At 44.2% G+C, this 26453-nt stretch overlaps 3 protein-coding genes across 6 annotated transcripts; 2 read left to right on the top strand and 1 right to left on the bottom strand.

The window, feature by feature from the left end:
* Positions 1 to 8915: 8915 nt before the first annotated feature.
* On the top strand, positions 8916 to 16912 carry msx3 (muscle segment homeobox 3). Of its 2 annotated transcripts, XM_061227999.1 has the most exons (3): positions 8916 to 9429; positions 10123 to 10542; positions 15982 to 16912. In XM_061227999.1, exons 1-2 carry the CDS (start codon positions 9024 to 9026, stop codon positions 10536 to 10538), a joined length of 822 nt encoding a protein of 273 aa, XP_061083983.1. In that variant the 5' UTR covers positions 8916 to 9023; the 3' UTR covers positions 10539 to 10542; positions 15982 to 16912. The 2 variants fall into 2 exon arrangements, with proteins under 2 accessions (XP_061083983.1, XP_061083982.1); XM_061227998.1 differs by lacking the exon at positions 15982 to 16912 and having other exon boundaries at positions 10123 to 13537.
* znf511 (zinc finger protein 511) lies at positions 14996 to 20145 on the bottom strand. 3 transcript variants are annotated; one of them, XM_061227996.1, is made up of 7 exons: positions 19997 to 20145; positions 19445 to 19590; positions 19192 to 19265; positions 18043 to 18244; positions 16865 to 16989; positions 16017 to 16208; positions 14996 to 15174 (listed from the first exon to the last, which is right to left on the bottom strand). In XM_061227996.1, exons 2-7 carry the CDS (start codon positions 19487 to 19489, stop codon positions 15105 to 15107), a joined length of 708 nt encoding a protein of 235 aa, XP_061083980.1. In that variant the 5' UTR covers positions 19490 to 19590; positions 19997 to 20145; the 3' UTR covers positions 14996 to 15104. The 3 variants fall into 3 exon arrangements, with proteins under 3 accessions (XP_061083980.1, XP_061083978.1, XP_061083979.1); XM_061227994.1 differs by lacking the exon at positions 19997 to 20145 and having other exon boundaries at positions 14997 to 15174; positions 19445 to 19916; XM_061227995.1 differs by lacking the exon at positions 19997 to 20145 and having other exon boundaries at positions 14999 to 15174; positions 16017 to 16205; positions 19445 to 19915.
* On the top strand, positions 20060 to 25015 carry LOC133118195 (ADP-ribosylation factor-like protein 6-interacting protein 4). The gene is made up of 6 exons (XM_061228000.1): positions 20060 to 20264; positions 20495 to 20685; positions 21380 to 21757; positions 22330 to 22447; positions 23884 to 23947; positions 24260 to 25015. The coding sequence occupies exons 2-6, from the start codon at positions 20520 to 20522 to the stop codon at positions 24299 to 24301; spliced, it is 768 nt and encodes a 255-aa protein (XP_061083984.1). The 5' UTR covers positions 20060 to 20264; positions 20495 to 20519; the 3' UTR covers positions 24302 to 25015.
* Positions 25016 to 26453: the final 1438 nt, after the last annotated feature.

The raw sequence follows: 26453 nt of genomic DNA, 5'->3' as shown, positions 1-26453 counted from the left end.
GAGGGTGAACACACCTGACCCCCAGGTAAAGGGAGGGTGAACACACCTGACTCCCAGGTAAAGGGAGGGTGGACACACCTGACTCCCTGGTAAAGGGAGGGTGTTCACACCTGACTCCCAGGTAAAGGGAGGGTGGACACACCTGACTCCCAGGTAAAGGGAGGGTGAACACACCTGACTCCCAGGTAAAGGGAGGGTGAACACACCTGACTCCCAGGTAAAGGGAGGATGAACACACCTGACCAGGTAAAGGGAGGGTGAACACACCTGACTCCCAGGTAAAGGGAGGGTGAACACTCCTGACTCCCAGGTAAAGGGAGGGTGAACACACCTGACTCCCAGGTAAAGGGAGGGTGAACACTCCTGACTCCCAGGTAAAGGGAGGGTGAACACACCTGACTCCCAGGTAAAGGGAGGATGAACACACCTGACTCCCAGGTAAAGGGAGGGTGAACACTCCTGACTCCCAGGTAAAGGGAGGATGAACACACCTGACTCCCAGGTAAAGGGAGGATGAACACACCTGACTCCCAGGTAAAGGGAGGATGAACACACCTGACTCCCAGGTAAAGGGAGGGCGAACACACCTGACTCCCAGGTAAAGGGAGGATGAACACACCTGACTCCCAGGTAAAGGGAGGATGAACACACCTGACTCCCAGGTAAAGGGAGGATGAACACACCTGACTCCCAGGTAAAGGGAGGGTGAACACACCTGACTCCCAGGTAAAGGGAGGATGAACACACCTGACTCCCAGGTAAAGGGAGGATGAACACACCTGACTCCCAGGTAAAGGGAGGATGAACACACCTGACTCCCAGGTAAAGGGAGGGTGAACACACCTGACTCCCAGGTAAAGGGAGGGTGAACACACCTGACTCCCAGGTAAAGGGAGGATGAACACACCTGACTCCCAGGTAAAGGGAGGATGAACACACCTGACTCCCAGGTAAAGGGAGGATGAACACACCTGACTCCCAGGTAAAGGGAGGATGAACACACCTGACTCCCAGGTAAAGGGAGGGTGTTCACACCTGACTCCCAGGTAAAGGGAGGGTGAACACACCTGACTCCCAGGTAAAGGGAGGATGAACACACCTGACTCCCAGGTAAAGGTGGAACAGCAGTTGTCGGCCCCTGAGGACGGTGAGTTGATGATCCCGGCTTTAGATCAGACATCGCACTTTCACACCAGAAAAATACAATTCTAGAAGTAATATGCCGTTTGCGGTTTTCTTATGCAGTGGTCTGTGGTCTGACTTGCTGGGCAGCTAGACAGAAAGCTGACCTGTGTAGTTACGGCGGTGGCCACCATCATGGCTAATATTGCGTACCCGCGGGGGAAGAGTGTGTGCTCGATGTCACTCTCCCGATTTGAAAGAGGAGCCTTCAAAGATGAGCAAAAACACCACTTGTACACCTGAATTGGCAGTATATACAGTAAAAGTTAAAACTCCAAACTATCAGGCCTGGACAAAGCAACCCCATTCTGCCGTGGGTTAGCTATGGGTTAGCTGCCTATTCGGTCCGGGAGGCTGGGAGCCACGAGGGAAAGGTATTTTGAAATACTTGTAAAACTGAACCACGTGACCACAGTTTAACTGTTTAAATGAAGGCTGGACAAATCGAAGATGCACAATATGACAAGACGCAACTCTTAGCAGGAGGGCCTCCCCACACACAGTGCAGAGAGCGGAAGACTGAGCCTCAACGGGACTCTGAAGGAGCCGCACCCCTCCTCTCCCACCGGAGGGCCCTGGACAGAACTGAACTCCTGGCGTGTGAGGCGAGAGATGGGCGCTGACAGGCCGGCCCATGTGTTCCCCCTCTGAGCTGTGATTAAAAGAACCAGCCCCAGGCCCGGCTCCAGCTCCGGCTCCAGCCCCAGGCCCGGCTCCAGCCCCTGCTGAAGAGAGCTCCACAGACAGACAGAGATCTCCCGTAAAAGGAGGGCATTTACATTTCCAAAACAACCCCACATATGGAGCCGGTTATGGCTGCTGTCACCTCCGTTTGAAACGGGGATCAGAAGAGAAGACGAGGTCATAACACACACACGGCGTTCGGACCGAGCGCACGCCCTCTCATATCTGAACGGGCATCGCTGTTCAGTTCATTGAAATTATGAGAATTTGACTAAACCTCATCCAGAGGAGCCCAAACTCTTCTGAGGAGAGCGTAGCTCCTCGTGTTTTGGATCATTATTCAGTCAGAACACAGCATTTCAGTCGCAGATTCTGCACGGGCGTTAGACTCAAAAGGCCAGCCTCGTTACACTCTGAACACAGTGCAAATGTGTGACCTTTACAAACTCTTCACAACGATAAGAAATGGTGTCATGAAAATTATGTTAGGCTGTTGCTTTTGTGAGAATTGTTTGCCTCACAAATACAAAATGTAACAAGCTAAAGTTCACTTCTGTCAGACTCCAGTTAACGGACTCAAAAATCAGATGTCAAACACAAAAAGTTGCCCATTAAACACAAGTTCTCAGAAATTGTGTCTCAACGACCTTGTTTGCTCCCTGCAGAACAAACCCATTGATTTGCATGACAGTCATATGCAAGCATGGGATCGGCAACAAACTGGCCGGTCAAGCCGAGCAGAGGAGGTATAAAACACCGTAAAACTGCACAAAAAAGATCTTCTTGTTCCCCGGAATCCGTTAAACACGGCTTGTGGAAAAGGCCAATCTTCTGCGGATTACGCTGGAACATTTTCATTGAGTGCGAAATGTCACTCTGAATGAGTGCAATTTTCATGCCAAGTCATTAGCTACGAAAATCAATATTCATAGAGAGATCACCCCCACCACTGCGCATGAGAAGTCTGCTGAACCCCCCCTACCCCGACCCCCCCACCCCCAAATTGGAACTGAGAGGTGTCCTTGTGTGACTCGCCGTTGGCAGAACGGGTGTATAATCACACGCGGCATGTGATAAGAAGGATTACTGCGGAGAACGCACCGGGCCGTTACGCCCTTACAGGGTCAAACGCAATAACGCGCCCAGTTCCGCGCTGCGTGGTGGAGGAGCAGGAGTCGCTCCGACACCGAGTCGCTCTCGCTCTTTAACTCTCGATTAACAGCTCCGGCACAGGATTACCAGCAGAGCAGCTGACTGCGCTCGGAGACGCGCGACGCCGCGGAAACCGCGCTAACGGACTGCGCGGCATTCACCAAAGCCGAAAGCTCTGCAGTAACGCGGCTCTGAGAAATCAAGTCGATAACAGATTTATTAGAGGAAACGCTGAATGTGTCATACGTTTTACTATATCAAAAAAAGGTTATAAGAATAAATTAAAACGTCTCTGTTGTGAACCAAATGTAGCCCGCTGAACTGGTTTAAGGACTTAGTATACAGCGAATTCAATGTTTAAGCAGATAAATCTCTATTAAAAACAAATGGTCTGAATATACTGCAGATTTTATAGCCATGAATTGATTTAATGTGCATTTTTATATTTGTTTTGAATTTAAAAATCCAAATGTTTTCTGCTTCTCCCATTGCAATAATATTGCATATATTAAAATTGTACACATTACAATTGTGGACTCCACAACGAAAGTTTTTCCACAAAGAAACAATTTATTAGCATGTAAATAAGATATTTTGTGAAAATAACTCAAAGGAAAATAAGAAGAGGATGCCTGCTCAGGCCCTTTTCATGTCACTAATAAGAAAAAACAAAAAAACACACATTTCCTAAATCAATCCCTGTGGAAATAATACAATGGGATTATTTATTTATTATTATTATTCCTGCCGAAACTGGACACAGAGGACACATGAGAGATGTACATAACCCCCCGAGCAGTGGATAAACATTCCACATGAGAAATCAGCACGTCATAAATCCCCGAACTCAAAGAGCAAACGGCGAGGAAAAACATTCGCTGGCCTGCTGCTGGGCTGCGCTCCGTTGGCATGACTACAGTCAGCTCACGGGGGAACACACTCCACACTCGCCCAGACGGACGGGCCGCGGAATTAGAAAGGTCTGGAAGGCACTGACACACTTTTCAGCGCAAGTTCTAAAGGGCAGACTAGTCTGAAGGAGAATGGAGGAAATCATTCAATGGCTTTAGATTTTTCACATCTAATCGTGCCAGCGACTTTTCACATCTAATCAGCGACATGGCTCAGGCAGTAAGAGCAGTCGTCTGGCAGTCGGAGGGTTGCCGGTTCGATCCCCCGCCCGGGCTGTGTCGAAGTGTCCCTGAGCAAGACACCTAACCCCCAAATGCTCCTGACGAGCTGGTCGGCGCCTTGCATGGCAGCCAATCGCCGTTGGTGCGCGAGTGTGTGTATGAATGGGTGAATGAGAATTGTACAGCGCTTTGGATAAAGGCGCTATATAAATGCCAACCATTTACCATCTAATCATCACAGCGACTTTTCACATCTAGGAACAGATTCATTCAACTCTCTCAGAGTATGATTCACTAAAGACTCAGTTTGATCAATATAGACTCTCACTATAACTCCGTAAAATCGCACTGCCCATACAGTTAGATCAAGTAAATACTCTCACAATGCAATTCAGCAAAGAACTACAGCTTGATTCAGTAAAAACTTTCACGGTGTGAATCAGCACACCCCACTGTAAAGATGGATGATTCAGTGATTCAGTCCCTCACGGTGACATCCACTCTGATTCAGTAAAGGCTCGTGATCCAGCGGCTCCTGAATGACTCAATGACCATCAGGACAGACGAATCGGTCGCTGTTGCACGGACTCCGAGTAGGCCCGAAGCCTTTTTGTGTGCTGCTAGTGTAGCTCACTGTGCAGGCTTTAATAAAGGAAGTACCAGCCTCCCCGTCCCATTTATTTACAGAAACGTGATCCAGCAGGTGATATAATCACCTAATTAAGTCATAATTACCTAATTGATCCCGCCGGTGAAGATCGGTTAAATAATTAACGTTGGTCCGGAGCTGGCATAGCAGCAGAAGGCAGGATGGTGGCCAGTCGGACGGACTGCGCATACGCCGAGAGATTAACGAGACCTGACCTCAGTCTGGAACAAGAGGAAACACTGACCTCTAAAAGAAAGCTACAGACAAGATCCATGTACAGCTTGGTTTTAATGCTTCGTCGACACACCCTGTCATAGCCGTGTGCGTCTATTCAGCCCGGTCCCTGCGTGCGCTTTGCCCTTTGTTCCGATTGAGATATTTAAGAACGTGCTGAAAGTTTATTTCTTTATGCGGTCATTCATACGTGTTTGTGTGACTATCAAAAGCCATAATGTGGTAAAAGAAAAAAGAAAAAAAGAAAAAAAGAAAAAATGGAGGGGGGGGTGTTAAACTATCTTTGCATACTGGATGCAGCATTAAGGGCAGTGTGCATTGCGGTTAGACTGAATAGGCAGAGAAGGGTCTCATTTCGGACTGTGAAGGGAAGGCCAATTTTTGCTTTCCCAAGCATGTGACCGCATTTACAACAATGCTTACCCTTAGTGTGTGAATTTTATACATTTAGCGATGCATTACAACAATAAAACTGTGTCGCCATTGAAATTCCATAAAAAAATAAAAAAACAATGAAATCACTAACGATGCTACTTTGCGCAACCGTTTTGTGGTTAGAGAAAACTACCCTCCAGCAACTGGAGTATACTGTGACATGACTCCAACAACGTCATCAAGCAAACGCTTAATTGAGCCGGACAAGGCAATTACGGCTTCCATCGTTCGTTTGTAACATTTGTAATATTCAGAAAGTTCTGCTTATGCTTCTCAAATAAGAACACAGAGGGGCTCACTGTTTATTCTGTTCCGTAATAAATCTGGCGACCACATCCCTCGGTGTTGTAAATGTTTCAGCATGTGCGCTGTTTTTGAACAACACGGTGAGTGATATTCACAGGGGAGGAGGCGACGTGGACTCTACATTCATTGCACTTGCATAGAACCCGACTGCCGTCCTAACTTTCAAAGACCGGTTCAAAACGCACCGGGGCTCGCCGCCTGAGGCTATTCCGATCATATCTGACGGGATATGAAAGGATTTCAAAGCGAAGAGGAACCACGAGGCCAAAAGACCGAAACATGGCATAGGCCTATAGGATATGGACTTGGCGTTTTGGTGCTTGAATGTCATTTGCTAAACAGGCAAAAAAGATGCTCAATGTTTCGGACCATTTGCCAGGTTTCCGTTTCCGTTTTTTTTTATTGAAGATTACACCATTGTTTTCTAAAATCCATTATAATGTCGAAACTGAATAATGTGTGGGAATTTGGTTTGAATCTTTGTGAAATTTTAGTGATTTGTTCAGCATCTATTTTATTTATTTGGATTTATTTAGCTATAGCTTATAAATGAGACTCACTTTCCAAAATGCCATATAAATGATTTCTTTATTATTTGATATTCTGGTATGCCCAGTAATTTCGTCAAAAAACGTATAATTTTGAATAGGTTCCAGTTTACCAGGTTTCAGACCGAAAAGTGAATATTGATTAACGGCAGTAAACTATATATGCCATGTAATATATACAGCTCCTGAATTAGCCTACCAATTAAAATAAAAACACGTTTTTATGCCTTTTGATTTTATTCTTGTAATTCTTACACTCTTTTAGAATCGATGATGTTTTACGTCAATTCGCTGAAAACCAACTGCAGAGTGGCACTTTCTATAAATTCTGAATTTCCCCTTATTGCCACTTTGCTGGTTTTTTGCGGGAGTTTTAGGCCCGGGCGTGCCGTGAAGCTTTTTGTGACAAAAAATGAAACGTGCATTTTATTTTATCTCAGATAATTAGCCCTTTCGGGCATTTGCGGTGGTAGAGTTTTGACAAACGGCTTTACAGTAAAGCTGCAGAAAGAGTCACTTGTTTCATGTTGCATGTTACCAGAAAATGTACCAGACATTGGTTGAATGTTTAACACACACTCATTGTATAGCCTATGTTCGTAACATTACAAACTATGATATTACAATGTATTATTTACTTGCTATAGGTCTAAAATAAAACTGTCGTTGGTACATTTTACTAGCTGATTTAGATATGCTCGTGCACAGACCACAGATCACGAGTTCACGTTCACGGTAGCATTTAATGTACACGTAATTTCGCTTGCCTATTGTCCGTTTAAAATAGGCCTACTGGTGTATTTATATTTAAGTGACATTTAGTTGATGATAGTTGGGTTAGCATCAGCCGGATTAATTACTTTAACGGTTAGATAAGCAAAGATGTAAAACAGTTGTTTTATTACAGGTTTAAATGATTTTCGGAGACGTGTGTGTGTTCTGTGTGTAACTCGTTATAGCACTGGAATATAAACTCAAATCTTTTTCAGAATTGTTTTGTGTTTTTTGTGTGTTTCTTATTCTTTGTTGTGGAATGTCAGTTTATCGGAGAACAACATATTAGTGTAGTGCAACTTAATAGCAGAAACAGTTCAATTTAAGAAACAGTTTGTGAGGAAATAAGTATTTTTTGTTTGCCTCTTGAACCTGGTTAATTTAGCTATTGAAACTAATAGGCTAAAGGCAACTTTCTTAATTCTTTAAAAGCCCTGCAGGATAATTCCATACAAGAATATACACTTATAAGAAATTAAGGACGTGAAACTATTCATTTGAGAGCACTAGGCATATTAAAATATTAGCCTCCGTATTCTAATTCGGACAGTTTTATAACGCCTCTGGGGAACACGACACATGAAATGGCTTTTCATCAGATAACACCATGCACGACATAATATAGCCTATCAATCATGACATACATTCTTTTTATTTAAACACATGGCTGCACATGTCTGAACATCATAATGAGACATTCTCAGACAGTTTTCTTAGCAGTCAATCCCCAGCTATTCAGTAAAAACTCTGCCTCACCAGAAACATTTTATTATCCTTTTTTTTTTTTCTCAGGGACATGTAATATGCATGGCAGCACATGTCCGCTGTGGGTTAAAAATCCAGAAACGCAACAGTTAACATACTTGCAGCAGGCAGGAGTCTGTGAGAACGGCTCCCCCTCTAGCTACACACCAGACATTAAACTTCTTGTGGACAATTGGTTAAGTGGAGTTAACCGTGCTGTTTCTCCCGGAGGTATCTTCCCCTTTGATCCCGCCGCGTCTGCGCGGCGCCTCCCAAAACATAACTTGTCTACCTTATTAAACGCCTTGACTTGCGGTGAAGGACTGCCCGCTGCTTTTTAAATGAAGCTTTTGTTGGCCTTTTTTAAAGGGCCAAGACCAGCTTTAAATTGCTGTGATACGTGCGTGGCTAATAACCATTGCCCGTTCTGTTTGAGCCTTTCAGTAAACTCAGTTTATGTTACGAATACTACAACATATTTTTTCTGAAATTCAATTTATATAGGCTATAGCCTGTATTTCAAACGCCTTTAAAACAACCCCAAAACTAAATATGTTGTCTTCTTTTTCTCCATGGCATCGGGAGGCCTATATAGCTTAAAGGTTAAAAGTGAATTTCCTAAAACACAAAACATTGATCAAATAATCTGGTTAAATAAGTCTGGTTCATGATACACACGTTTTTGGTTTCGCCGGTTTTGCGCCCCAATAAAACACAAGCATCGGTAACATCTTGAGTTTTTATTTTTTTAAATAATCACTGCAGCCCTATTTGTTTAACTAATAGCCCACAGAAGGTATTTCTCAACTGTCTTGCTGGTTGACTGTAGGACAAAGATTTCACCAGTGGCGTGTGCACGTGAGAGGAGCCAGCGAATTACAGTATCAATAAACCGCGCAGGAAAGACGCCTGCGATGAACTGCGCCGTCTCTCCCAATTATTCCTGACGGGCTTCCCGAAAGACCGACCAATCAAAACGGAGAGCCCACAACGTCACCCAGCCAAGTCATCCAAGCTGATTGGAAGGCGGCGAGTTGAGAGAGAACTTGTGGAACTTCTATGCCCAAAAGCAAAGAGCCGTCACAACACGGACAGCATTTTTTGACAGAGCGCCTTGCGCTACGCGGAAGGGTAGCATCGCAGGACGTGGTTCAGAACTGTCAAGCTGTTTACTAAAGGTGTATGGCCCCAAACTCTATGATGAATCCTGACCAGCGGTCTCTCTCCCAAGAGATAAAACTACAGGAAAGAGAGGATTCTGATAAGGAAGACGGGCAGTCACATGTAACGACAACTCCCAAAGGATACCGAAGCAAGACGTCTAGTCTCCCGTTTAGTGTCGAGTCGCTCATTTCTGACAGAACTCCGTGTCGGACTCAAAGTTTTTTCCATGAATCAGAACTAGTTCCACCGAAGTCTGCGCCAGAACGGACGCTACTACACTCGCCAAAGACATTTCACGCAGAGAAAAACTCTGTCCTTGCCGTCTGTCAAGATATACCAGACTGCAAGAAAAAAGAGGGCGAAGATGAGAGTGATAGTGAGCACCGCACTTGGTTGCAAACTTCTGCGTACACCTCCCCTCCAAGTAAGTTCATTCTATTTTCATTCTCTTAAAAACACACAATCGCATATTTTAAAAGCGTGCTGCATTAACATACAACAGTTAGCTCCATGTCTACTGCTAAGATTATTTTACAGGTGCCAACCGTTAATTAATTTTGAATCGTAATAGTAAAAGCAGGCCTATAGGCTAAGCGTTAGCATTTCTGTTTCAGATGTTTAGTCGTTCAAAAACAACTAGTTCAAAAAACGACCAATTGTCAAGTGCTAAAGAATAGCCTTGTCAATTGGGGTGGGGTGTTTTAATGGGGGGGGGAAACTAACATAACATATTCTGTTTGAAAATTGTTGAATAAAAAAAAAGAAACATTTCATCACAAAAAACAGTCACAGGAATCTGACGATGGGGACCATATCGTCGCTGCATCATGGTTTCTGGCTTCTTATTTCAGTTGAAGGCACGAGCATAGCCTATATTACATTTTATTTTTAAACTTGTTTTAAAAAAAAATGTTATGCAGGCTATATATTCAATAGACAAATACCTGTAGCCGATTTCACTGCAGTTGGCTATAGTAGCCTTTAGATTAAGCCTAGAACATTTCGGCACTTGCGCCCTTCTGGTTCTGATCGTTTTATTGTCAATTAAGTTATTTAGACAAACTGAAAGCCAAAAGTTCAGTGATCGCCGTGTTCACGCACTTATCCTCGTTGACAGGGCCTTCCAGTCCGTCCGCGTGCACCCTGCGGAAGCACAAAAACAACAGGAAGCCGCGGACGCCGTTCACCACGTCGCAGCTCTTGGCCCTGGAGAGAAAGTTTCGCCAGAAACAGTACCTTTCCATCGCCGAGAGAGCGGAGTTCTCCAACTCGCTCAGTCTCACGGAGACGCAGGTCAAAATCTGGTTCCAGAACAGACGGGCGAAAGCCAAGAGACTGCAGGAGGCAGAACTGGAAAAACTAAAACTGGCCACGAAGCCTTTGTTACCCGCTTTTGCCTTTCCATTCCCGCTGGGAGCGCATATTGGCTCGCCTTCTCTGTACGGACCCTCTAATTCTTTTCCAAGACCGGCCTTGCCAGTGCCCGGACTTTTCAGTGGACCGGTGACTTATGGAATGTACTATTTGTCTTAAGTAGGTAAACAGAATGTTTTTCAGCCTTTTGTAACGCCGTGTTTATGTGCGCAGGGCACTGTGCACATATTATTAAAACTGTACACAGATCTTTCAAACCAACCCATGAAAATATATACTCAATTTCGTATTAGGCCTAACCAGCCCTGAAAACACCAGTTCACGGTAAAATGCCCAGTGTTAATTCAACTTTAACAGAGTAGGCTACGTATGCAATAGGGACCAGATGTGCTCTATAAGAGTTTATTAACACTGAACATGTTATGGTGTTCATTTCCAAGTCATGCAGGAATGGAGGGATGCAGATTTGGCATCAGGATTCAGGAACCGTTCTTGTAGACAACTTTGACAGACACTCAGGCCGCCGCTAAAATAAGAATATTCAAAGTAAAACTTGAAAATAAAATAATTGCTAATGGGTGCCATTTGCAGTTTATGAAAAACGGCAAAAATAAGCGACACAGTAGACTTATATTAAATTATACACTATTAATTGAATGTCAATGGGAAGTTAAAAAAAATAAAAAAGAAAGTCTAGCGATGCTTTTTTGTTTACTACTTGAGGCTGTACCGTTGATATCGCTCAGTTGCAGCCCATCTTCGTGTCTCCATTTTGCCTATTCGTGCCTTATTCGATGTCCCCTTTCAAGGAATCCATTACAGTTGTTTTTTCAGGGACGGTGCTAACAGAAAATAGCTTTTATATGAAATATATATTAAAATAGATTTTAAAACCCCGATTGAATTGAGTAAACGTAGAAATAAAATAGTAACCTCATTCGTAGGCCTACTTATCTCGTTACAGATATCAAGTCTAGCTATAATGTAACAGGCTATTTTAAGAATGTTGTCTTGCAAGACCGTCAACTGTAGCAGGCTCTGAGCAGTCTAAGTATAAAATGCTGGTGATTTTAAAAAGCTGCACATTGCAGGACAGTGCATCCACAAAGTTGGATAGCTTAAAGGTTATCCAACTTTGTTTATCAGTTTATTAGTCCGAAACATTTTAAAAACGAAGGACATTTTTCGTTTAGAAACCAAACATCCGAGAAAAAAAAGCTCTAAACAAAGATTGTAAATAAAAGTTAAAATATGATATTATATAATACGTTGCAGTAGCCTACTTAATAATCGGATTTGGATAATTTGGGTCAAGACGTCAATGTATGTGTATATTTCAATAATCTTTATTTTATACAATTAAAGTATATTCCTGTCAACAAAATAAAAAGGTGTATTTTTCTAAAACCCCTTAAAAGTATCGCCCCTTTTCTTGACACAATTTTAAAAATGACATACCCAATATAAAATGGTTACTATTCTTGAACGATTTTGACTACAGGCATAATCCTAGTCTCTTCTGAAAGGTAATACTTTGGCGTTTGTTTTCCAATAGTCAGAATTAATCAAAATATTACTAAAACAAAGTTACAGAAACTCAAACACAGTGAAGGTGGAAGCTTGTTTTCTCATTGAAAAGATTTTTGTTTTTGAGATACAGATTATTGCAGCTGTGGCTGGTGCGCTTAGAAACACAATGGCGCCAAGTCTCTGCTGGACAAATGGACATTCCCTTTCAAATTTGAGGACAATATCCCCAAAAATGAGCATTCTGCATTGTTTTTTCTAATCTATGGCTAGGCAATTTTCCAAAAAGGACATTTGGAGACTCCAAAAGGACACATGGAAACTAAATGATATTTTGGGTTTTATGAAGTGTAAAATGCTGCATTTTGCTTACTAAAGTATACAACACTTTTTATCCTGAAAAGCAGGACTGCCCCCCCCTGTCACCCTCCCCTACCTCCCCGTCCTCAGACAGCAACAGGTCGAGAAGATCATACAAAATAAATACAATAATACCCTCTTGTATACTAATATATTCATTGAGGTCCATTGATTGAAGTTTGTGTCAAATACCCAACCCACATCAACAAGTCACACACATTCCATACTTTCACATGCTATTTATTATTCAAAAACAGGCTGGCTCCTTATTTATAAGCATAGTGAATAAGACAGTATTTTGAAAATGCCCTCTACTGTGTTGTCAAAGGTGTCTTCCTCACAAATATTCACTCAGATTAGATTCATTGGAACTCCTCCAAAGGAAGTCCTCCATTTAGATGTAGGCATCACAAAAACAATTTTTTGTTGTAAAACGTCAACCTTTTTTGGTATAAAATCTCAAGAACTGTTTTTGCCGAAGCACAACATATTGAAAATGCTAACTTTGTTATGCAGGCGAAAAAATGCTGTGTTGTTTTATGCACGCCTAACAAGTTATAAAATGCTTTTTAGTCGTCACTTGAATAACATGCCCATGGTCGGTTCTTTGATGAGCTGCATTTATACTGAATGTTCTTACAAGCTAATGTGGGCAACGCATTTTCTCTGCAACTAGGTTATGAATACTGGTCAGAGACGGCTGTACTTGGGCTCATCGTGTTCGAGAGAGCCTATTCAAAACAGATAATACAATTTTTATGTACAAGCACTTCTGTAGAAGTATACAACGGCAAAACAGACAACAATGATAATTCCTCCAGAGAAATTCTTAGTAAACAATGGACATTCGATCTACATTTCTCCGAGTTAGCACATTTTAGAATTCAAAGCTATTATGCATTTGGTCCGCTGGACACTTGTCCAAGGTAACTGCCATTACCTTATTTGTTGTAGTATGTGTATTTCCAAAATGCAGAGGTTTTTTTTGTTTTACCACCTTACAAAATAAGGAACTGTTGTCACTAAAGCAATGGCATCTTAAAATAAGTTACACTGGTAGAACCATGAGTTTTAATTTAACAGTACATCCGGTTACCATAGTGAAATTGCAGGATAAAAACAATCATTAAGGGGTTAACATCACATTAAAAAATATTTTCAGAGGATGTTTGGCCTACTACAGTATATGCTTTGTTGAGTATGTGTGTTATTTTTTTCAAAACTTTTGAGAACATTATGGGCTACTTGGAAAAAGAGTAAACTTTATAAGTTTCCACGGTTCCTGTAGTTTTGTCTTTTCTTTAATGAATATTAAAATGAACCAGCATTTGCCGTTCAGTCTAAGCTCTTAAAGGCAGCCTGCAGCACAGACTAGCCATGCTAGTTTTTAATATTCCAGGCAAAACGGACAATTATGGCAAATTAAGCACACAACTATTACGCAAGGTTTTGCTGCAACCATGATAATAAATAGGCATATTACACATACATAATTATCATAAATAAGACAGGGTAACCGTTGTACAGAATATTCAGTAAATGAGCATACTTCCCAACGGAATCTATCGCCGCTGCGCCCGTGATGTCCGTATAATAAAAGGTACTTAATAACGACCTAGCCTACTTATTGCATATTTGGGCTAAAAACGCCGATATTTTATTTAAAGAAAAGCATGAGAGTGCAGCTGTATTCCACTTTCAACCGTTTTTTTTTTTTTTTTTTCAACCGTAATTGAAGAGTTTCATCTCATTTTCAGTATGAGATTCTGCCTGGCTTCCGTTACACGTTTCCTTCGTGTCAGCTTGGTGCTAAAGGGAACGTTTATCCAGGCGATGAAAGTGTTCAAATATGTTAAATGCCAAAGTGGCATCAATCACCCCTCAAAATTCTATTTATATAAAATATACTTGAACATCTTGGCAGAGATACCGGGATTAAATACTGGTATACTATTTCAGTGTGGTTAAGGTCGACAGGTTTCAAAGCTCAAGTGTGCTGAACAACCTGTTAATTGAGCGTTTCACTGATGTATCAATGTTAAATATCAGAAAAGGCATCAAATGAAATGACTAAACGATGAAGTACCCCCCAAAAAGTTACATATATAAACAAGATATAAATATGATCAAAAAGCATTTGATCATATTTATCTTACACAAAGCATACGATATACAGGAGTGAAAACACCTCAATAAGACAGTAAAGAGCTTTAATTTTTTAAATAATTGCTCTTAAATCTACCTGGTATTTCTAAATAAGTAGTAGTGCTGAACTGTGAATAATCATAGAGTATATGTAATATATTATATGTACTGAGATGCAGAATAACCTCACCAACCTCTCCTCAACTTTCCAGCAGCACATCTACGCCACCATCTGGGTGAAACATGAACAGCAGCACATTAACGCTGAATACAGATATTAATGTTAAACAGCAGAAAACTGAACATGCTGGGGCTGGTAGCTCCATCAGGGTCAGAACAGGAAGGAGTTGGATGTGATCCAGTTCTGGGTGTTATACACACAAACCAGACTAAAACACTAACCTGTGACAAACGTCTCCTCTTACTTTCACAAACAAACACTGTTACCTAAACATCCTTCACAAATAGTCTCTCACAAACTAGAAATAGACTTCTTAAATTACTTCATTGGAAAAATATGAAGTTTACACTTTTTTATAAGATACCAAAAAATACAGGACATACATTTCCTAATGGATTTAATGATTTTATTGTTGAAAATAGAATACTTCATAGCGTCGGACATGGGGACTGTGCTGGGGTCATGTTCGCCTGCAGGAAACGCTCAGGTCTACCTGCAGGAAACGCTCACGTCTACTTCCTCTTCCTCCGGCCTCGGAAGCCGCGGGTGGACCCCTGGCCGAAGCAGATGGTGTGGGGCACCCTGCAAACCGCACACACACGGACCCGGTTACCCGGCCGCCATTTTAAGGGTCCTGGTCACCTATTAGTCAGTTGTGAGATCCCAGTCACCTAGAGATCATTTTAAGAGTCCTAGTCTCCTGTTGGTCTTTTTAAAGGTCCTGGGCACGTGCTGTGTGGCCATATATACCTCACTTATATATTTGCACTGTAGGAGTGTGTGGGGGGTGTGTGTGGCTAGATGCATTAGCCGTTTATTAGCCATGCATTAACTGTGTTAGCCATGTATTAACCATGCACTAGTTGTGCATTAGCCATGTATTAGCTGGCTATTAAACTTTCATTAGGCTTGTCAGTTTTAGGCGTAAGCCACAAGGGTGGTCGCCTGGGTGAAAACCAAAGTACCCAGAGGAAACCCACACAGACACGGGGAGAACATGCACACTCCACACAGACACGGGGAGAGCATGCAGACTCCACACAGACACGGGGAGAACATGCAGACTCCACACAGACACAGGGAGAACATGCACACTCCACACAGAAAGGCCCCAGTGGGGATATGTAGTGCCTCCAGGAAGTAGAACTATAGCTATCATTTACAGTAATCATTTACAGTAGGGCTTTCTGTTCTTACTCCGTCCTATATGGACTCTAGGGTCCCCTTGTGTTACAGCACATATTGCCAACAGTTGATCAGCACAATATTGAGGCACGTGCATGGCTTCAGAACATTGACATTTCAATCGGAGAGTTTGAAAGCCCACTCCGCGGTCTGGCCTCACACGTAATTCCCAGCCTTTATACAGAGTTTTTTTTTTAGGGGCAGGGTTGCGATCCAGCCGCAGATCGGGGGTGACTGACTTGTGAGAGTAGCGTGGTTTCGGCTGCTCCTCCTGCACTGGACCGGCGCCGCTCTGGGAGTCCCGCTCCGTCTCGCCGGAGGCGCAGAACTCCATGGACTCGCCCGCGTCAGGCCCGCTAACCGCGGGGAGCGTCGCCGCGGAAACCTCCATGCTCCCCTCGCTCTTCTGCGGAACCTTGGACTCCGTCCTGCTGGAACACCACATGATGCGTCCCACGTTCGGTCGCACAAACAAAACCATCACACCTCCTCACGACATCACTCTTACGGCACTGCATCAACACTCCACAGAGTAGGCCATACGGCAGAGTAGGCCACACGGCAGAGTAGGCCACACGGTTGTTGGTTTGATCCCAGGGGACAACATATACCGTAGTTTGATTTGCACAGTGTCTGCCAAGAAACATATCTAGTAATATCTAGACAGCAAGACACTTATCGTCCTAACAACTGGGTTTTAGCTCCAAGATTAGATTTTTATTGTTTTATTTGCAGTTGCTGAGACATTTGCTTCCAGTTATGAAGTTATGGGGCTGACCATAAGTGTCTGGCTATGTGGCCAGGACCCACAGGAACTGACATTTTTGGCAAGATTACTTTCCAAATCTCACAGAAACCACACCGGGTTGTTCACTTAAACCATTTTTGATTTGATTCCCCACATGGTGGACTGCATTCCCACTAACCATTTGTATTATATAGTTGGCCATGACTAAAAAGTTACTATTGATATAGAAGTTATGATTTGAACCGCAGATGTCGCCTATTCAATCTTGTTTTCAAATATAAGGGATAAAAAGTGAGAATCAGAGGAAAATAGGTAATCCAGTATTTGACTTTGTTTTACCTTTTAGTCTTCTTGGATCGGTCGAACCTGAAGTCTGGAGGGTAACGATGAGTTTTGATCAAATGGTTTCTTCTTTCCTTGCTGGTCTTGAATTTTAAATCACATCCTTCTACTAAGCACTGGTACTATAGAAAGACAAACACAGTTACACCAAACAGCCACCAGAGGGCAGCACAACACAACATGACAACGGAACCAGCATTTTCTTTTCAAAGAAAGTTTTCAAAAGTTATTTTCAATGTTTTATCTTTTGCTTTCTTCCCAAACTGGACCACTGGTGGTGCCTCTAAGCCACTGCGGTGACAGCACCATCAGAAACACAGCAACAGAACTTCTGCCAGCCTCCAGTGCACTCGCCAGTGAGTCAGTCATTACTCATTACACTACATTAATGGCATTTGACACTCTTTAACGCTCTTATCCAGAGTTGATTAGATCCTCCCCTGGAGCAATGCAGGGTTAAGGGCCTTGCTCAAGGGCTCAACGGCTGTGCGGATCTTACTGCGGCTACACCGGGGATCGAACCACCGACCTTAGGGGTCCCAGTCACTCTACACCCCATATGAGCCACACAGTACTACAGGAGAGCTAGTAATTACTGTACATGATATAAGCCACATATGGTGTGCACTACACACACTACAGGAGAACTGGCAGCATGTGAATATCCTGGAGGAAAAGGTAGTGACATCAGGGTATTTCATATGCATCCAGTATATATGCTATGTATGCATGTATGAATGAATGAATGTATGCAGTTGAAATTGTACTTCCCTCTAGGGTCTTTCAGCGCACTTATCCCTGGTTATGGGAATGCACTTTGTTGTACGTCGCTCTGGATAAGAGCGTCTGCCAAATGCCATTAATGTATGTAATGCTGTCCATGTCAGCACCAGCGTTGGGCAAACAGCGAATTATCACACTTTCATGAGTGAGTGTAGGAACTGCAGCATGATGACATCATCTTAAAACAGCAGATGCCTCACCTGACAGACTCACAGCCTACTCTGAGCAATAGAGAGAGTCGGGGTGAAGATTAATAATGTCACGGTCTTAATCTGAGAAAAAGACGCGAGCCCTGCCTCTGTAGACTCCAGTCACATCCGACAGAGAATGTGAGATCACGGACTGAGCACGGAGGCATGGGGCGTGGGAGGTCGGGTTCAGGGCCTGGTTACCATGCTCTGCTTCTCGGCCATGATCTGGAAGAAGGAGTCGTGCCACTCCAGGATGTGGATGTCGAGGAGGCGGTCGGACGGGAAGGACCTGCGGCAGCCGGAGCACACGTGCCGGTGCAGCGCGCTGTAGTGGTGCTCGTAGCCCTCCAGCGTGTCGAACAGCTGACTGCAGCCCGCGATGTGGCAGCGGAACGCCGACACCCTGCGCGCGAGAGACGCGTCATCGCCACCCGACAATTAAACCGCAGTTTCCGTTAATTTCATTAACCGTTTTACACGGGACTATTGAGAGAACCCGGTGAACACCTGCGGAACTCAGCTGGCTTCAGCTGAGAACACAAAGCGTTGGTCATCAGATGGAAAGAGTCACCCAGCCTTGGTTTCAAAGTCTCACCAACATGATGGCACGCTTTTGGGGTAGGAGTACATAAGTGTTACTTCTTCCTACTCCTTTTCGCACATGTAAACAGGTTTAAGTTTAAGTGCTGGAGGAGGGAATTTATGATGTATTTTTATATTTTGTCGTTCATCTATTTTTTAACTAGCTACTGTTTCTGTTTTGTTACTATTTTAAATGGTACATGTTTGAACTAAAGATATCAAATCACTTATAAAACACGGTAAAAATGTTCAGTTCAATTCTGAGAGCACATAGGAAACCTATAAGGACCATATGTTATGCAGCAGAGTCGATTTACCACGGCGTAGCGTCATCCCCTCAGACAATACAGTGCCCCCACTGATCCTGAGGAAATGGCGCATCGCCTGCTGAGAATTCCAGCTAAGACCAGCTGGGATTCAAGGCTCGTTTAATCTGTGTTTTTTCAACACTTCGAGCTGGTCATGGCTGGCTTAGGGCGGGTCAAAGCTGGTCTCTAGTTGGACCAAGCTGGTAGAGTAAGCCAGTGGTCAAATTGTCAAAAACGCATCTTAAACAAGCATAGGCTGGTTTATGATGGAATATTTAGCAGGGTCCAACTCCATACACCCAGAAGTATGATTTTCCGAAGTGGTGTCTCATCCAGTTCTAATCAAGCCTAACCCCATCGATATTCTGAGGTACATGTTACACATCATTACATGTTAAGCAGCCGGCAGTGTATCACGATACAAGTCATAATTATACTTGCACATCTATTTGCTACTCACGTTGGTGTTTCAGAAACCTCCGGTGTTGTGGTCGCAACATCTTGCAGGTATAAATGCCTGTGTATGTCACCATCCTGCGGAGACAAGACAAGGGGACCAGTCTTATAATGTAGTATAGCATAAAAACAATGGTAATAGCAGGTTCAAATTATTATATATAATTATTAAGTGAAGTCGTGGTGTTGCAATTAAAGTCGAGGCAGTGCAGTTCCAGTGTCAACGTGTTTCCGAAGCCTTTCCCATATAAACCTACTTCAAACATTTCATGATCCTTGTTCAGCCGAATTTGTTGAGGCATGAAGGTGAGCGGTGAACTGGTTTCATCGATTCCGTCATCTCCACAAACTCTTGATAACTTTTCTAAATTGGACTCCTTTGGTCTTGTATCGACTTGCAAAACTGGAACCGCCAAAATATCAGTGTCAACTGAGTCAGTCTGTATTAACAATCGAAGCAATTCAGGTTGCAACATAGTATTAGCTAATAAATATTTATCAAATAAACGGATATTATTAGATATTAAAAGCACAACAAAACAGGCTACATGATCTCAATCGGTGACCAGTGCTCTGTTCTGTCACTCGCTTCAACGTTTACAAACGTAGCTAGCTAGCAAGCTAGGCAAACGCCAACTCTACCAAACATTCCCCCGGGTCCTAAAATATGGTTCAAACTAAAGAGGAAATGCTTAGCTTCCGTAAATCTGTAAATGTTCAACGTGAACAAATACCAGTTCATGTTATAAAAAAAAATCGCGGTGTATACTTAATATATATTTCCTTGCGATACATGATAAATAATTTACCTTTTTATTGCGTCTCCCCCTCACTTTTGTATTTTTTTTTAAAGAACGGAACCTTTCAACTGCATCCGTGTTTCCCTAGGTAGACGGAAGTGCAATGCAGATGGACCAGTGACCGTTCACGAAGCGGGTTGCAGATTGATTGCCATAGACTGTATAAAAAAAGCTAGCTAACCTAGCTGTGTTGGGGAGTGTTTTCGTTTTGCTGTTGCTATCCAGAAGGAAGGCATCGTTACGAGCAGGAGTGAAGTTACTTTTCAACACGTGTAAGGTACGTAACTGAAGTGGCAAACATTTAAGTTTTGTCAGCCATCCACGCGTCGGGTTAGAGGGTATAGCTAACGTTACTCATGTGCGGCCTGCGATTCAGCAGTTATAAAAAAATAATAATACTTGTGGTGTATTAACGTGTGTAAACTAACGGGTAAACTTCATCTAGCCAGCACGTATTCTTCTGATATTGTTCACACGTAGAAACTCGTTTTTCTTGCTTTCCTGAAGACCCACCTTCAGAGGCTCACCTGAGATGGGACGCAGCAGGTCTCGCGACGGGTCCGACGTCAGGACACAAAGCAGAGAGGGGAGGGAGAAAAAGCAAGAGAAGAAGAGGAGAAGTTCTTCATCTTCATCTTCCAGCAGCAGCGCCAGCCCTTCCCCCAAACGGAAACCGTGTCCTGCCTCCAAGAGTCAAGGTTCTTTATTTCAGTCATATGCCCAAGGTGTCACAGTATGGATTCCCATGTGTGTCATTTTTAATGCCAATCTGTACACCAGTGGTCCTGGAGAGCCGCAGGGTGTGCTGGATTTGGTAAATGGCAGGCATTTATGTAGCCCTTTATCCAAAGCGCTGTACAATTGTTGCTTCTCCATTCACCCATTCATACACACACTCACACACCGACGGCGATTGGCTGCCATGCAAGGCCCCGACCAGCTCATCAGGAGCATTTGGGGGTTAGGTGTCTTCTTCAGCGACACGTCGACACAGCCCGGGCGGGGGATCGAACCGGCAACCCTCCGACTGCCAGACGACTGCTCTTACTGCCTGAGCCATGTGGATTTGGTTGTTGCTCAGCACTTGATACATTAAAGTGGGAAATTACGCCGTTAACTCGCCTCACCTGGTTTCTTGGGTCTGAATTGGTTGCTGATTTTTAAGGTGGAAACTGAAAGCAGCCACTGTTCTACACACATTTATGATTGTGTGTGCAATCGGCCGACTCATTTCCACTTGAGCAGTCTCGGCACTGCAATCGATAACGGGTTCGTCCTGTTTGACGGAGGACCACGGAAACTAATCACACTCTCATTGCTACTTCCAGGTGTAAGGTCACCATCATGCTAACCGATGTCCCTGACCTCCACAACCTTTGGTTCTGATTGCAGATAAGAGAGAAGACCAGAAGAAGAAGAAGAAAAGGAGGCGCAGCTCCTCCAGCTCCTCTTCCTCCTCAAGCTCTTCCTCCTCGTCCAGTGATGAGGAAGCCAAGCGCAAGAGGAAGAGGAGGAAGGCCAAGAAGAAACTGAAGAAAATGAAGGCTCGGGAGAAAAAGGAGAAGAAGAGGCTGAAGAAGCTGAAGAAGAAGGCCGAGAAGGCGGAGAAGGCCGAGAGGGCCCTGGTTCCTACACTTCCCAGCATGCCTGTGGAGAGAGCCCTGGTTCCTACACTTCTCAGCATGCCTGTGGAGAAGGCCCTGCCTGTGGAGGATTTGCCGTCTTTCCTGGAGACTTGGCAGAGTGAGGAGACCAGCGAGCATGGCCCAGGTAAGACTACATCCTGTCCTCCACATCCTGTCCTCCACATCCTGTCCTCCACATCCTGTCCTCCACAGCCTGTCCTCCACATCCTGTACAAACTGAGCACTCCCAGCTCTGGGAACCTGGTGCTTTGTGGTTGCAGCAGCAGGATGGTGACACTTGCTTGGAAGCCATTATGCTTTTCTCTCAACTAGAGAGAATTGGCAACATGTGGGATCTGTGATATCTGGGGACTGGCTGAGTGTGGTACTAACATGGTGATGTACAATAATTGTGGCAGCCTGTAGCCTAGTGGTTAAGGTACTTTACTGGGACCCGGAAGGATGGTGGTTCAAGCTCCGGTGTAGTTATGATGAGATCTACACAGCTGTTGGGCCCTTGAGCAAGGCCCTTGACCCCACATTGGCTCCCGGGGGGGATTGTCCCCTGCCTTGTCTAATCAACTGTAAGTTGCTTTAGATAAAAGCAACAGATGAATAACCTATTATTAGGTACTGTATAATATTGATACAAATAAGCCTGAGAAGCCAAACTGACCTGAGATCAGTGAGGTTCCGTAACACCGTATGTCCCTGCAGCCATGACGGACGAACAGAAGGCACGCATCTCCACCAAGAGGCCCATGACCAAGGACCAGTGGGATGCCCAGCAGAGTGTGATCCGCAGGGTGGTCGACCCCAAGACCGGCTACACCAGGTGGGGCTAAACCTCACTAACACCCCCCTTTCACCCACCAGGGCTAAACACCCATCCCGACTTTCACTTCACGTTACATTAGTTATGTAGCAGGGCTAAACCCCCACTTTCACCTCACCGCAGACTGTCCCCCCCGATACCCAGGTCACCACACAGATCTCTGCCTGCTTGGCTGATATCTCTGCGTGGATGACTTCCCACCACCTGAAGCTTAACCTTGCCAAAACTGAGCTTCTCTACATCCCTGCTAAGTCCTCTCCGACAATCGACCTCTCACTGACTGTTGAGGACTTTGTAGTTTCCTCCTCCCGTACGGCAAAGAATCTTGGGGTGACTCTTGATAACTGCCTCACCCTGGCTCCACAAGTATCCTCCACTGCCAGAACCTGCAGGTTCTTAATCTACAATATACACCGTATCCGTCATCTCCTGACGGAGAAAGCCACCCAGCTCCTAGTCCAGGCGCTCGTCATTTCCCGCCTGGATTACTGCAACTCCCACCTAGCCGGTCTCCCAGTTTGTGCCATCAAGCCCCTCCAGCTGGTCCAGAATGCTGCAGCCTGCCCGATCACCAGCCAGCCCAGGTCGGCTCATGTCACCCCGCTCCTCATTGGCCTCCACTGGCTTCCTATTGCTGCACGCATCCGATTCAAGGCCCTAGTGTTGGCATTTCAGGCTGCTATCTTTGTTGTACAGGTAGCAGTTGAAATTGTACTTCCCTCTAGGGTCTTTCAGCGCACTTGTTGTACGTCGCTCTGGATAAGAGCGTCTGCCAAATGCCATTAATGTAATGTAATGTAATGTAATGCTAAGGGGACTGCCCCACCTTACATACAATCCTTAATCACTCCCTACTCCCCAGCTAGACCACTCCGGTCTGCCAGCTCTGGTCGCCTTATGGTTCCCTCTCTACGAGCACCTGGCGGTCGAGCTGCACGTTCACGCCTGTTTTCCGTTCTGGTTCCTCAGTGGTGGAATGACTTGCCTACCACTGTCAGGACAGCAGAATCCCTGCCCCTATTTCGACGCAGACTAAACACACCTTTTCAAACTGTACCTTAGTCCTCCCTCCTGATTTCCCCTGCCCCTCCTTTCTGATATCCCTATCCCTCTTGTCTAAAAAAAGAATTGCACTTATGACTATATGTTTAGAACAGCACTTCATGTGTATTTGACTAGTCATGGATGTGATGCTTTGACTTGTGGAAGATCCTATGCACTTGTAAGTCGCTTTGGATTAAAAGCGTCTGCTAAATGACAAAAATGTAAATGTAATGTAAAAATGTCACAAAGACCCTTTACAGAGGAACAGAAGGGCAGAACAAGCACAGGTCCTGTGCAGACTCATGCCCTGCCCTCTAGAGGCCATGTGAGGTAGCACAAGCTCTGCGTGCGTCGAGACTGAGGTGATGTTTGTTTCCCCTCCTGTGTGACAGGCTGGTGCGGGGAGATGGGGAGATCCTGGAGGAGATCGTGAGTCGAGAGAAACATAAAGACAAGGTACGCAGTTTTAGCGCAAACCCAGTGTTTAAATACTCCTGCACTGTTCAGCTCTGACCTTGAAGAGCTTTCCATTTTTTAAATGTACTCATTTGTAGGTAGTTGTTTATTGGGTGTTTGGAGTCGATGGAGACTGGGAGGGAGGGCCTGAGTTTTTACATCATGTCACATTAATAGCAGGATAACTTGAGGCGTCACATAACATTAACCTGTGGGGCTGATGGGAGTTGGAGTCCAGAGGGACTACAAGGACTACAAGTGTACTTTATGGAACGGTTGCCTGTCCAGCTAACTCCTCCCCTCTGTCCACAGCAAGCCTCCAAGGGGGAAGGGAAGAGAAAGGGCAATCGATAGAGTGCCAGGACCGTGTGACCCACATCGATCGATCGAGTGCCAGGGCCTTGTGATCCTCAGGGGTTTGGGCAATGGATTTTGGTCAGTCTGGGTTTACAGTCGTCTGGGCGGTACCAGGGCCCGCCTCCCAGTCTCTGTCCCAACTTCACAGCAGGAGCCAACAATGCGGCAAAAAAGATGGCTTCCGATCGGACCTTTTCTCCCCCGAAGGTCTCCAGTGCAGCTCAGTCACATTCCATAGTATGGAGTATGGAGTATATATATTTTTTCTCCGTTTTTCCCGTTCTCAGTTGCAGGATGTATATTAGTTTCTCACTTATCCACAAGATGGCGCCAAATAGCTTCTCTGCATTGGATTATGGAACGTACTACTCACCCCTATTGTCTTTACCATGAAACCACTTTAAAGGAACATTTATTTTAAGTTTTAGTCCATGTTTCCTTATTGGCCCAGACAGTGTTTTGTGTGTAATGAAGGACATGTTAGATACTTGCAGATGTTTGTGATGACCAACTGCCTTTACAATGACTGGTGTAGGTGCATTTTTTTCATTTTTTTTTGGTCAAAAGCAAGATAATACAATTCAATGCAGCTTGAGTAGTGATTACTTTTCTTATTTTTTTTATTTTTTTTCCAGGGTCTGTATATATGAACAGATGCATTTTAATACTGTTGATTCACAATCATAATCATATAAACAAGTTTTTATGTCATGTGTGCAACCTGGGAAATTATTCTAACCAATGCTAAAATTTGTAGTTTTGTTTCTTGATAGATTGGATTGTAGAATAGTCACTGAAATCCGGACCTACGACCGGAGCTATGCAGAGACCTTTTGAGGGGCTGATTCTCAGAGTGAGGACGATCACAAACCGAGTCAGAAAAGCTGTTTTACAACACTCAGTTATTTGTCTGGCACAAAGGCATCTGGAAAAATATGATTAAAATAGGGGGGGGGGGGGGAAAGACAGCAAAAACTGAAATACCCTTTTGACAGTATTGGCTCCTAGCGTTCAGTGATCTGCAGGTATCAGGTTACCTGATGCAGTATGATGTCATGACAACGTGGCTGCTGTGTATTCCGCTAATGGACCCCGATGCTATGAGGTGTGGTCATGAACACAGACCTCTCTGACTTCCCCCCCGCTGTGATTTCTCCTCCCAAATCCTCTGAGGAACGGCATCTCTCATACTGCGATCTATCGGAAAAGACACTTACCTGTAAAAACCTGCTCTTTCCCAGCATGTTATAAATGACTGAACCAATGATGTGTCATGAGTGGACTAGCCGTAAAACAACAACGTGGCCCCACTTCTAACTACATGATCAGGGAGATGCGTAATAGTTCCAGGGATTCATTTAGTTCCTGGTCGGGGGGGGGCCAGGTCAAATGAGAGTGGGCGCACTCTTCATTTAGAAGACCTGTGCTGACCCCCCCCCCCCCCCCCCGCTTCAGGATAATTATCCGCTTTTCTTTTTTATTGATTTCTCAATACATTTTGGTTGACTAATATTTTCTGGTGAAAATGACATTCTTGTTCTGTCCTTTGAGTGTGGCACTGCTCATCTGCTCTTGCAGTAATCTGTAATCTTTTACATGGAACGCTGCTGCTGCAGGAAGCTGCACCCCTCCTCTCTCTCAGGCTGAGTAAGTCAGAGGAAGTTCTATAGTTTCAACTGAAGATGAGATCAACTGTCAGTTAAGAAAAAACAATGCAACAATGCAATGCAACGGCTCACATGCACTCATACAACTTATGAGGCTTAAAATGGCTGCAGTCGACAAGCTGCTTCAGGGTTTTTAAGTGTAGTTTATAGCTTTGGCCGTTTATATCCAGATACTTCTGCATATGAGATTTCTTTAAGCTCACACAAACAGCCTAGTGTAGCCTAGACTAAGGTGCATGACTGGGTGGTTGGTGGTTTCTCCCCTGGTGTAGCCACGATAAAATCAGTTGTTGGTCCCTTGTGCAAGTCCCTTAACCCCACATTGCTCCTGGGAGAATTGTCCCCTGCTGAGTCTAATCAACTCTAAGTCGCTTTGGATAAAGTTGTCAGCTAAAAATTACAAATAAAAAACTGTCTACTCAACACTACTTATAAATAATAATCCAGAACATTAACTATTCCTTTAAGAGTGCTACATTATA

This window comes from Conger conger, chromosome 18, assembly GCF_963514075.1.
Source record: "Conger conger chromosome 18, fConCon1.1, whole genome shotgun sequence".
NCBI lineage: Eukaryota > Metazoa > Chordata > Actinopteri > Anguilliformes > Congridae > Conger > Conger conger.
Note: the sequence above shows the minus strand (reverse complement) of the source record. Positions and strands in the feature narration are given on the sequence as shown.